This window comes from Scomber japonicus, chromosome 14, assembly GCF_027409825.1.
Source record: "Scomber japonicus isolate fScoJap1 chromosome 14, fScoJap1.pri, whole genome shotgun sequence".
Lineage (NCBI taxonomy): Eukaryota > Metazoa > Chordata > Actinopteri > Scombriformes > Scombridae > Scomber > Scomber japonicus.
In genome coordinates, this window is record NC_070591.1 from 7,467,474 (window position 1) to 7,479,456 (window position 11,983).

At 38.1% G+C, this 11,983-nt stretch overlaps 1 protein-coding gene across 1 annotated transcript; it reads left to right on the plus strand.

Moving 5' to 3' along the window:
* The first annotated feature begins 322 nt into the window (after positions 1 to 322).
* On the plus strand, positions 323 to 10,724 carry zc3h15 (zinc finger CCCH-type containing 15). The gene is made up of 11 exons (XM_053332440.1): positions 323 to 505; positions 3,035 to 3,136; positions 3,452 to 3,554; positions 3,677 to 3,829; positions 6,715 to 6,806; positions 7,762 to 7,944; positions 8,554 to 8,634; positions 9,216 to 9,281; positions 9,496 to 9,609; positions 9,961 to 10,096; positions 10,339 to 10,724. Exons 1-11 carry the CDS (start codon positions 431 to 433, stop codon positions 10,524 to 10,526), a joined length of 1,293 nt encoding a protein of 430 aa, XP_053188415.1. The 5' UTR covers positions 323 to 430; the 3' UTR covers positions 10,527 to 10,724.
* The last annotated feature ends 1,259 nt before the right edge of the window (positions 10,725 to 11,983 follow it).

The following is an 11,983-nucleotide window of genomic DNA, read 5'->3' on the forward strand; positions in this document are numbered from 1 at the left end:
TAACTCATTATTTTGAGATATTAAGTCATTATTTTAAGATAGTTTCTCATTCTTGTGAGATATTAACTCATTATTTTGAGAAAAATGTTCATTATAATGACTTGCATATTTTTTTTAAATATAATTTAAAATATAATTATGAAATATAATATAATAAAATATTTTTTTTTCTACCTAAATTGGCCTCCATAATAAAGTATCTGTCGACTGTACTAAGATAACTTGGGATTCTCTGTAGACTACATTACCCGTCATGCCTCTCGCCGTGCGTCGTGACGCCACAGCCCACACGTGGCTTTAGCGCGCCGTTGCTGTGCTGCGTTAGCAACAGCCGGGTTAATGTGGAGCTGGCTTCCCACCTTAAATCTCTCATCTAAATACATATTACACCGCTACACCTGCTTTGTACACGACTAAAACCTGAGCCAACATGCCTCCGAAGAAACCCGCCCCGGCCGCGGGAAATAAAAAAACTCAAGAGAAGAAAAAGGAAAAGATAATTGAGGTAAAAGAAATTAAAAGGAAGAAACACGAGTTAGCATATCGGCGCTTAGCATTAGCTTGATAGCAGGGCCTTAATATGTGACCACACGTGTCCTACTATGGTTTATAAATATCTGTAAGGTCAGCAGCTAAAGTTTAAAGCTTTAATAATAATATTTTTATGGTGTAATGCATGATTGGTGTGGTTGTCTTTGACAAGTAGACCCATAGTGGGCGATGGGCCTGTTTCTACAGGGCCTCACATGACAGATGAAGGACTAAATATGAACCTGTGCACAAGTTTCTGGGTGTTTCTTAACTAATATGTGTTTGATATAAAAGTAGAAGTGTTGTCAATGTGGATTTTACTCGTTAAAAAACAATATGTGGCCCTAAAAGCTGTAAACTGTCACATCCTATTTATTAAAGTCCCATGTTGATTATATTTGTAGTTACATGTTTTCAATTGGTCTTATATAACTATAGTTGAGGTACTAAGCCATTGTGTTGAGATAATATCTCATTATTTTGAGTTACTATGTCATTATTTTGAGATACTAAGTTATAATTGTGAGACATGAACTCATTATTTTGAGATTGTAAGTCGTTATTTTGAGATATTAACTCATTATTTTGAGTTACAAAGTCATTACTTTGGGAAAGTCTTTACCATTTGAATAAAACAGATGAAGGACTAAATATGAACCTGTGCACACGTTTCTAGGTGTTTGTTAACTAATATGTGTTTGATATAAAACAGTTAAGTTATGTCAATGTGGATTTTACTCTTAAAAGCTGTAAAAAATAAAGTGCCAGGTTGGTTATATGTGTAGTTACGTGTCTTAAATAACTTGAGGCAACTTCAAATAATCAAATAATGTCTTGTGCAACAATTCATAGTCAGTGAATGAGTTGAAAATTATCTTATAACTTGTTTTCAGTTCACAACAGGTCGTTTATAACCTGTGATAGCTCTGGATGTGAAACTCATTGTTGCTTAAAGGACAAATTCACAATTTACAACTATGCCTAGAAACAGCAGTAAGGTGCCAAAATAAATACTGAAAGAGGTTTGCCTCACTGTAATCATTCCTGTTCATACTGGCTATTAAAAGATATTCAAATGTAAAATGATGGAGGGTCAAAATCCACAGTGTGTCCACACAGTCATTTAAAAGTAGATGTGAAGCTTCTATTGAGCTTCAGCAGTGTGTGTTAGTCATATCAAGTGATATCTGACACATTTACAGTCTTTTTAGCATCAAATTCCCTCTTTGTGTTGAGCTGTGGTGGAAGTATAGTAACAAAAAGAGGGACTTTGCACTAAAAACACTAATGTTGAATCATAGAAGACTTGATTTGATTCATTTGGATGGCTGAAGCTTCATATTAGCTTCAGATCAACTTTTAAATACATTTTTTTTGCACAGAAGGAGGACTGTGGATTTTGTCCTCCATCACTTACATTGTAAGAACATTATGAAAGGATCTTCTAATAGTCGGTATGAACAGGAGGAATCATTACAGCTAATTCTTTTAGACAGACTTGAAAAATTGTGAACCTTTTCCTTTAATCTGATCTAAATGGGAACCAGTGGCCTCGAGTTTCAGTATCTCAGATGATAGAGTGAGGTCAGAAAGTTTTGAGATGGACCAATACATTTAATGCTTTTGGTCTACTTTATATTAAATAAATATTATCTCATTATGTGTGCAGTGTGTGTAAAATATATTCTGAATTACAAACAGGATAATTATCAGCAGAGTGTTTCCACAAAAGTCCAACAGGAAAGCAGCTGTCACATCTGACTGATTACAGCTCTGCCTCCTTTTTAGAGATTTTAAACAATTGCTGGTACTGTACAGTTTAGACTCAGTGGTTGTTGTCGCCATCGCAGACTTGAAACATTACAACAATGAGACTTGTTGTTTTTTAAAAATTGATTTAAGTGGCTCGAAAGCTTAAATCACTTTATAACCACTAACATAATAATAATACTAATAATAATACATTTTATTTGTAACACACTTTACATTTGAAGGAAATTTCAAAGTGCTTTAAAAGGTAAAAGCATCAATATAAAAGGCAGATTAAAAAAACTAACATAAATCTTTAAAATAAGAGCATAAAAGCAACAACCAGCAAGGTACTTAAAAGTTAAATATTCTGCTAAAAAGAAATGTTTTTAGTCCTTTATCCGAGTCGTCCTTTATACTGTAAGATAACAGTGTGAAGGTTTGTTGGATGTCACTTTGTGTAAAATTAGTCTCAATAAAATCTGAATCTGAAGTACCCTATTGGTATTGGTATCGCTATAAGGATGCTGTTACTGTAAATCTGTCTTCAGTCTCATAGTTTAATGTAGAATCAATGTTTTGGATTTATAACAGCAGAGATTTCTCCATATTTCTAGTTATAGTTATTTGATAGTCCAAAATCACAAAGTGTGTGTTAAACTCTGTTCCTCGTCATCCGTTGTATGACGCATTTAGATGTTAATCAGGACATTGATTCTAGGTTAACATGTTTTTGTTTTTGTTTTTTTCCTAGGACAAGACATTTGGCTTGAAAAACAAGAAGGGAGCCAAGCAACAGAAGTTCATCAAGAACGTCACTCATCAGGTCAAATATGGACAACAAAGTGCCAAACAGGTGAGGGAGAAACTCCTCTTTTCCATCTTTTCATACCTCTGACTGTCTTTTGCTTGAATTATCTGAGAATTAACTGTTTCTCATGTTAAAAAATGTAAAATATAAAAAAAATAAAGAGAGAGGGGAAAAGAAAAAGACAACTGAATACATATTTTTGGTCACCTGTTGCTTTATGGAGATACTATTTTCCACTCATTGAAGTCTTCATCCTCTAATTGAATTGGATCCAATATTCCTTAAATATATCTAATAATATCTGTGTGTGTGTGTGTGTGTGTGTGTGTGTGTGTGTGTGTGTGTGTGTGTGTTCTCCAGACGGATGCAGATAAGACCAACAAGAAGGGTGATAAAAAGAAAGAGTTGGATGAACTCAACGAGCTCTTCAAGCCTGTAGTCGCTGCCCAGAAAGTCAGTAAAGGTAACCAACACACCTTCAAAGAATACGATGTAATTATTTTAAAAAATCTGGCTAATGGTTCATTTTTAGACGTTCACGTTAAAATGTTTGTATCTATAATCACTTTTCTTTCTCTCTGTTAGGTGTCGACCCGAAGTCAGTGCTGTGTGCGTTCTTTAAGCAGGGTCAGTGTACTAAAGGAGACAAGTGCAAGTTCAGCCATGACTTGTCTATGGAGCGTAAATGTGAGAAGAGGAGCGTCTACGTGGACGAAAGAGACGAAGAACTGGAGAAAGGTTAAAAAAACTGTTTTTATTGCTCCAAAAACCTGATCCTGTAATAACGGCAGTGAGTGGAACGCCTTATGTGTTTTAGTTAGTTTAGTTTTTAGTTAGTTTTAGTACTAATTACTCATTTATTTTATAATCTTTACAAGCTCTTTCTTTCTTTTTTTGCTAAAGACAGATTATATTATATTAACCCTTACATATTCTACTTCATATTCTGACTCATAATTTCAATTCACATTCATAAATAACTCCATCAGTTATTAATAAATGTTTAATTAATCCTTAATGAAGTTGTCAGACAGCAAATAGAGTATATTCTATTTATTTATTGCTGAAAAAAAGGCATTAATAATCATTATTTTCAGATCCAGGAGAACATTTTATAGAATATGAAGTTTTAACTACTTAATTTTTTGATAAACACAAGTCGATTTTGTACATTTATGTTAAAAAAGATGCATTTTATTTCCATGTATGTAACCTCTGGGTCACATTAGTTAAAAAGTCGAGCTAAAATAAATCTGTATAAGGTGATTTTACAGCTCTCAGACGTACAAAATGTGTCAAATTTGACCCTGAACATTATGTAAGGGTTAAAACTGTTAACAGCTATAATAACACCTAAAATGGCTAAAATAAATAAGTGAGATTATTACAGTAGCATGAATCATAATAAAGGCGTCTCTCTCTCTCTCGTTAAACGATGTATTTAAATGAAAAGAAACTCGTCATTTGAGCCGTGGCGATGCGAGGCAGAGCTCATAACACGTCCAACTTAATAAACCACTTGAACAAAAGTCGCTCCTGTAAACATGGAGGAGACTTTTTGTTTATTAGTGTTCGAACCTCGAAGGATAAGAAGAACCCTTCTGTGTTCATGTTGGTTTATTATCATTATTATTATTATTTGTTTTATTCTGCAGCGGCTCAATTTTCTGTGAGCTGGAAGGAACGAAATAAAGCCGATAAAAGTCGACCCAATAACTGGAAATTATGTTAATCTGCTTCCTAAGAAATATGAGCCCAATTAGCCACATGATGGCGCTCTAATTGAGGCCCTAAGATTACATTTTGGAGACCGATTGATTTGAAATTTCACACACAAGTGCAGCTCAGTGTGCTCTACAGGAAAGGACCGTTGGGTTTTTTGCTAATTTGCACAGAAGGACAAATTAAATATATCACAAAATGTTTGACCATTTACCTCGATATCAATATTACAGCAATATTTTAGGGCTTACTATCGGTGCCTTAACAATTACACAATGAGAGTTTTTGATAAATAATCTTAAGTAATGTGGATATAATGACTAAGTGAGTAAAAGGCAAATAATAGAAGAGCTAAAACAGAGTGGTGAATTCATAAATTACATCACTTTACTGTCATTCAGCTTTAAAAAACAGGAAAAACAACCCTTATGTCACAACGTTACAATATCTAGTCTTATATCACAATATTAACCCTTTATAGGAAACTCATTGAAAGGAAGGGAGGAAGGAAGGAAGGAAAGATGGAAGGAAGGAAGGAAGGGAAGGAAGGAGGGATGGAGGAAGAAGAAAGGAGGGAAGGTAGGGGGGAGGAAAGAAAGAGAGGAGGGAGGGAGGAAGGGAAGAAAGAAGGAAGGAAGAAGAAAGGGGGATGGAGGAAGGAAAGAAGGAAGGGAGGAGAAGAAGGAGGGAGGAAGAACAGATGGAAGTAAGGAAAGGAAGGATGGAGGAAGGAAAGAAGGAAGGGAGGAGAGAAGGAGGGAGGGAGGAAGGACAGATGGATGGAAGGAAGGAAGGAAGGATATTTTGGGATATTTACAGAAGTTACCAAATATAATTATTTGCCCAATAAAGGGTTAATATAATGGGTAGGAATGATATTTTAACATCTAACAATAAACTGTATTGTATAAAATGACAGCAGTGAAACAGGAAACCACACCGGGGATTTGATCATTATAAATAACTATAACTAACTAAATGCTATGCTATGCTAATGCTATGCTAACTATTAAAAAGTATCGACACATATCAGACGACATACACACTGGTACCAATGTATCGGTCGGGCCGATGCACTAAGATTCGTTCACATCCGATGAAGAAAGGATGAACGGTGAAGTTTTAACCTTTGTGTCGTCCTCCCGGGTCAAATTGACCCCGACTGTTTTGACTGCTCCTTCTTTCCTCCCTTCATTCCTTTCTTTCCTTCCTCCCTCCTTCTCTCTTTCGTTCATTCCTGTCTCTTTCCCTCCCTCCCTCCCTCCCTCCCTTCCATCCTTCCTCCCTCACTCCTTTCCTTCCTTCTTCCTCCCTTTCTTCCTCCTTTCCTTCCTTCCTCCCTCCCTTCCATCCTTCCTTCTTCCTCCCTTCCTTTCCTTCCTCCCTTCCTTCCTCCCTTCTCACTTTCATACATTCCTCTCTTTCCTCCCTCCCTCCTTCTTTCCTTTCTTCTTCCCTTCCTTTCTACTTCTTGCATTCCTTGTTTCCTCCCTCCCTCCTACCTTCCTTTCTTCCTTCTTTCCTCCTTTCCTTCCATCCTTCCTCCCTCCCTCCTTTCCTTCCTTCTTCCTCCCTTCCTTCCTTGACTCGAGGACAACAGGAGGGTTAAGTGTGTGATTACTGAACTGCTTTGGGCTTTGTGATGTTGAAACAAGTGTGTAATAAGTCTCACTACTTCTTTAAACTTAATTAAACTAGCAGCAGTAACTTTACTCACCTGTGTGAAGCCTGGATTTCGCTCGTTACTGCTCTCGGCTTTAATTTTACCCAATCGAGCTGCTTTGAACCTGCAAATTGCTGCTTGCAGATACATTCTTATTGTTTTTAACTTGTCGAATAACGCTGTTAAAACTCTGAACTGTGACTTGTGATTAACGTGAGGCTGTTGTTCCTCCGTTTAGACACCATGGAGAACTGGGACGAGAAGAAGCTGGAGGAAGTGGTCAACAAAAAACACGGAGAGGCCGAGAAGAAGAAAGCCAAAACACAGATTGTAAGTCTGATGAACGGAAGGAAATAGCTTTTTTTTTAATCATATGATGGAAAAATTATTATTAAAAAATATCTTAAATGATATAGATGGAAAAAGGCAAAGAAGGGAAATAAGATGAGATAAATTTGGTATTCAGGAAGTTTTCAGATGAGGCTTTTGGTTTTAAAAAAAAAGGGGGGAAAGGAAGAACATAAAATTGTTTAAGACAGGGGTGTCAAACTCATTTTCATTCAAGGGCCACATACAGTCCAATTTGATCTGATGTGGGCCGGATCTTTAAAAAGACGGAAAGAAGGGAAGGAAAAGAAGGAAGGAAGGAAAAGAAGGCGGGAAGGAAGGAACGAAGGAAAAAAGAAAGAAAGGGAGGGAGAAAGGAAGGAAGGAAGGACAGAAGGAAGGAAGGAAGGAAGGAAGGAAGGAAGGAAGGAAGGAAAAGATGACAGGAAGGGCGCAAGGAAAGAAGGAAAAAAGAAAGAAAGGGAGGAAGGAAGGGAGGACTGATGGAAGGAAGTAAGGATAAAAAGACAGGAAGGAAAGCGGGCCGGTCTGGACCCCTCGGCGGGCCGGTTCTGGCCCACGGGCCGCATGTTTGACACCCCTGGTTTAAGAGCTACCCTGAAATTGGGGTTGAGTGTTTGTTTGGGGGGGTTTGGATTAGATATATTATTACACAAATCTCTGACCTGAGATGTGCTCCGTTTTTAATTGCTGGCGGCATTCACAGTTGGGCGAGAGTCCAGATAATTAAAGCCTAACTGGCTGTTAACTTAGTCACCTGCCAAGCCTCAGAAAACACACAGATTAGGGTAATTTAAAATGTAAAATCTCCGTCAGTGAAGGATTGAGTCGCACTGCCAGCCCACTCAGTTACATTTAAGATTCAGAAGATGCTCTCCGTCTGTTTCCACTTCTTCTTTTTTCTGAAGGTTAACTACTGTTTCTGTGTCGTCCGCAGGTGTGTAAACACTTCCTGGATGCCATAGAGAATAATAAATACGGCTGGTTCTGGGTGTGTCCAGGAGGGGCCGACGTCTGCATGTACCGGCACGCCCTGCCGCCCGGCTTCGTGCTGAAGAAAGACAAGAAGAAGGAGGAGAAAGAGGAGGAGATCTCGTTGGAGGAACTGATAGAGAACGAGGTAAGGGATGGACGCCGTGTAGAAATCCGGGTGTTGTCATGGAGATCCGTGGAGAACTGGGTGTGCACAAGTGATTAGAGGTAGAGGGGGAGTTTGTGTATATTACTTTATTAACATAAGCCTCAAAATGCTCGATGAGGTTTCTAATGGCCAGATTAATGGTTACTAATTTAAAGATAAGTAAACACATTTAATATTTGGTGATATTAAATCTTTAGCTAGTTGGAGACAAAATAAAGTGCTTTACAGACATAAAGAGAAATAAAATGTTATAAACTACATTAAAAACAAGTTTAAGCTGGGTTGATAAATTGTTACAGTGCCCTTTAATACACAATAAAGATCACTGGGCAAGCTGGATGTCACCCAAAAGATGAAGACCCCATATCCAATATGGCTGCCAGACAAGAGGAGGGGGGGGGGGGGGGGGGGGTCAAATGTCAACTTCTCTCTTAAATACTGTGTGACTGATATTTTACCCTGGAAGCTCTCTCTTGTCTCATCATGTCCTGACATCTCTCTCCCTCTCTCCCTCTCTCTCTCTCCCTCCCTCTCCCTCTCTCTCTCTCTCTCCATCTCTCTCTCTCTCTCCATCTTTCTCTCTCTTAGCGTGCAGCTCTGGGTATCAACGTGACTCGGATCACCCTGGAGACTTTCCTGGCTTGGAAGAAGAGGAAAAGGCAGGAGAAGGTTGGAACATGTTTTACTAAAATCAGCGTTATGTATTTTTAATATTTCCCCCAAAGAAAACCAGCTTTTCTCAACCTGTATATACTTTTCTGGCTCAAATTTGACCCATAGAGCTGTAAAACATACCCTATACTTTTCCTGACATGGGTTAAAAATCAAATCAAATTAAAACAGCAGGTAAGAAAAAGATATATATAAAAATTGATATATAATGCATTTTAATTTGTTTTTGTACAACTCATACACATTGTTTTAATATGCAAATGTATAAATATGACCTTCATTAATTATATTTATTCTTTATTATTCTTTTATATTCTATAAAATGTGCTCCTGGACCACATATTGTGATTATGAATGTCTTTTTTCCCCCATTAGATTAACAGAATACACTCTCTAACAGCTTCATTAAGGATTAATTAAACATTTATTAATAACTAATGGGGGCATTTATGAATCTGAATTGGTGTAGAGACTAAATTATGAGTTAGAATATGATTAGTATGAAAGAGTTAAGGTTTTAATTTATGACTAAATGAAAGAGTAATAAAGTATTAACTGGTTGCTGTTGATTTTAACAGGTGGATAAAGCGAGAGAGGAGATGGAGAAGAAGAAGGCCGACTTTAAGGCTGGAAAATCGCTAGTGGTAAGTCTGTGTGTGTGTGTGTGTGTGTGTGTGTGTGTGTGTGTGTGTGTGTGTGTGTGTGTGTGTGTGTGTGTGTGTTGTCCGTGATCTCTCCCTCTGAGCTCACCGTTTGTCTTGTGTCACCAACAGTGAGGCTGAACTAGATAATTTCCATTTCCAGTAAAACATTATTTAAATTATTTATTTATGAATTAAATCACTTTGTAATCTGCAGGTGAGCGGTCGCGAGGTGTTTGAGTTCCGTCCAGAGCTCGTTGACGATGACGACGACGAGGCCGACGACACTGGATACGCCAATAAAGAAGACAATGAAGAGTATGAGGAAGAGGTAATCATGAAGTTATCAACACTTCTTTTTTTAATTTATAGTATTTGTGGCACACACTCGCTGAATTAGTTGGACAGAGGAGACTCCTCTTCTATCGTAAGGCTGCTCAATTAATCAAAGTTTGATCGTGATTATGATTTAGGGGCCAAACGATCTCAAAACTAATAAAATCGAGGGGAAACGATTTTTAATAATAATAATAATGAGATAGCGCTCAATAACAAAGCTTTTATTTTGAAAAGCTTAGACTGGAAGCTGCCGCACGGCGAAATGTTTTAACTGTAAATAAAAGTGAATAAACAGTTTCCAGCCTTATTTTTCTAAATCTTGATGTGTGTGTGTACCTTTCAGATTGACACTACAAATATCCAGGACATAGACTTATCCCGCTTCGTTCCACAAGAGGTCGACAACTCAGGCATTACCGTAGCGTCCACGGACCGTTTCACTTCCAGGAGTAAGACTCATCCAGCGGAAGAAGACAATGGTAAGAAAAACTCTAGAAAATGGTTAGCCTCGTCAGTGTCAGTATCTTTTTATAACTGTCAGCGTCTAATACATAATATTCAAATCATAACTAAAGATGACGTTTAAAAGGAAGTTATTTAAAAAGTCTAAATTACTCAAATAACTACAAAATAAAATACAACCCAAAAACCCTCATCTCTAATCATCTCTTCCTGTCTGTATCTTCTTCTCTCCTCCTCTTCGTCGTCGTCGTGTCTGCAGAGGACCAGCTGAACGGAGCGTGCGGCGGCGCCGAGGCCAACGGGCTGTCGGGAGCCGAGGGAGGCGGAGAGGACGGAGGAGGGGAAGAAGACGAGGAAGAAGATGTGCCGGTGGACGAAAACCTGTTCACGGGAGAAGATCTAGAGGAACTCGACGAGGAGCTCAACACAATGGCGCTGGAAGACTGAGAAGGAAGGAGGGAGGAGGGAGGAGGGAGGAAGAGGAGGAAGAGGAGGAGGAGGAAGGAGGGAGCTGGAGATGGACTAAAGTGACTTAAGGGTGGACTGATGGGTGCATGGAGCTAAACAACAAAGAGACCCGATGTTTGAATGATTTTAAAAAGAAATTCAGAGACTCCAGTAATAAAGCCTGACTATATCATGACATCACTGCCTGTCTCTGCCCCCTCTGTTTTCTGTATCACCCCCCCTTACGCCTCCCCAAAATCTCTCTCTCTCTTTTTCTCACAGCCCACCAAGTCTTCAGGGTTTTTTGTTTCCCCCCCCCACCCCACCACTTATCGGGTATCCACAGATTTCCACAGCACGGCCAATTTAGGGTTCATCAGGGCCAACTCCACATGAATGTTGCTCAGAAATATTAAAAAAAAGAGAGACTTTAGCTGCTGTCGTGCACTTTCCGTCTTTTTTTTTTTTTTCTTGGGTCGCTCCACAAGCTCGCTCGTCTTCTTTTCTTTTCCATTGGAATAAATTTTGACCTTTTTTTGAATAAATTAGGCTTCAAATTGCTTTTTCTACCCAATTCAAAGTTTAAATATTGAAATATAGTGATTTGCAGAGTGAGATATTACAAAATAAAAGGGCTTAGAAATGAAAAGCACTGTACTTTTTAAAATGAATAAAGGAAGATTGTAATGTGGAAGGAGGAGAAAGGAGAAAGGCTTCAATAAATCTTAAAGATTATTGATTAAAAGGAGCTTTTGTTGTGAAACGGAGGCTTTTTAACACAGCGGAGGGAAATGAACAGGAGTGATTCTGTTGTAAGAAATTCAGTCTTGTTCAAAGCTTCACATGTTTAAACCAAAAAAGAAAATTAAAAGTCAAATTGTTTTAATGGCCTTCACACTTCAGTTTAATAAATGTCCATCCAGCTGAAGTTAAAACCCACATAATTATTATTTTTGTGTGTTTAATGGGAGAAAATAAAAGTTAGCTTCTGAAATGTTGTGGCCCTTTTTTCTCAGATCCAAGATTAGCGCTCTTATTGTGAAAAACTCCAGCAGGAAGAAAACCCCACATTAATCCCATTTGCCAGCTCAGTATTGTAAATAATATTCTCATGAGATGCCTCCACGGGAAAAATAAAATATTGCTGTGCATCCATTGTGTGTCTCTTCTTGGATGATGTTAAAAGTCTCAGATTATATATTTTATATTTCTAAATGTTATAAATTCACATTATTACAAAGCTGCTGCAGGTTTTAGGAGTTCTTCCTCATGGTTTAGTCAGTGAGCGGCTGATCCCAACACTTCAAATAGGACCATTTATTAATGTGCAGTATGCCCAGAATTCATCTTCTACCCCAAGGGGTGTCAAACATAAGGCCCGGGGGCCAGAACCAGCCCGCCAAAGGGTCCAATCTGGTCCACTGGATTATGAATATTGCAGAAAAGTAATTCCTATT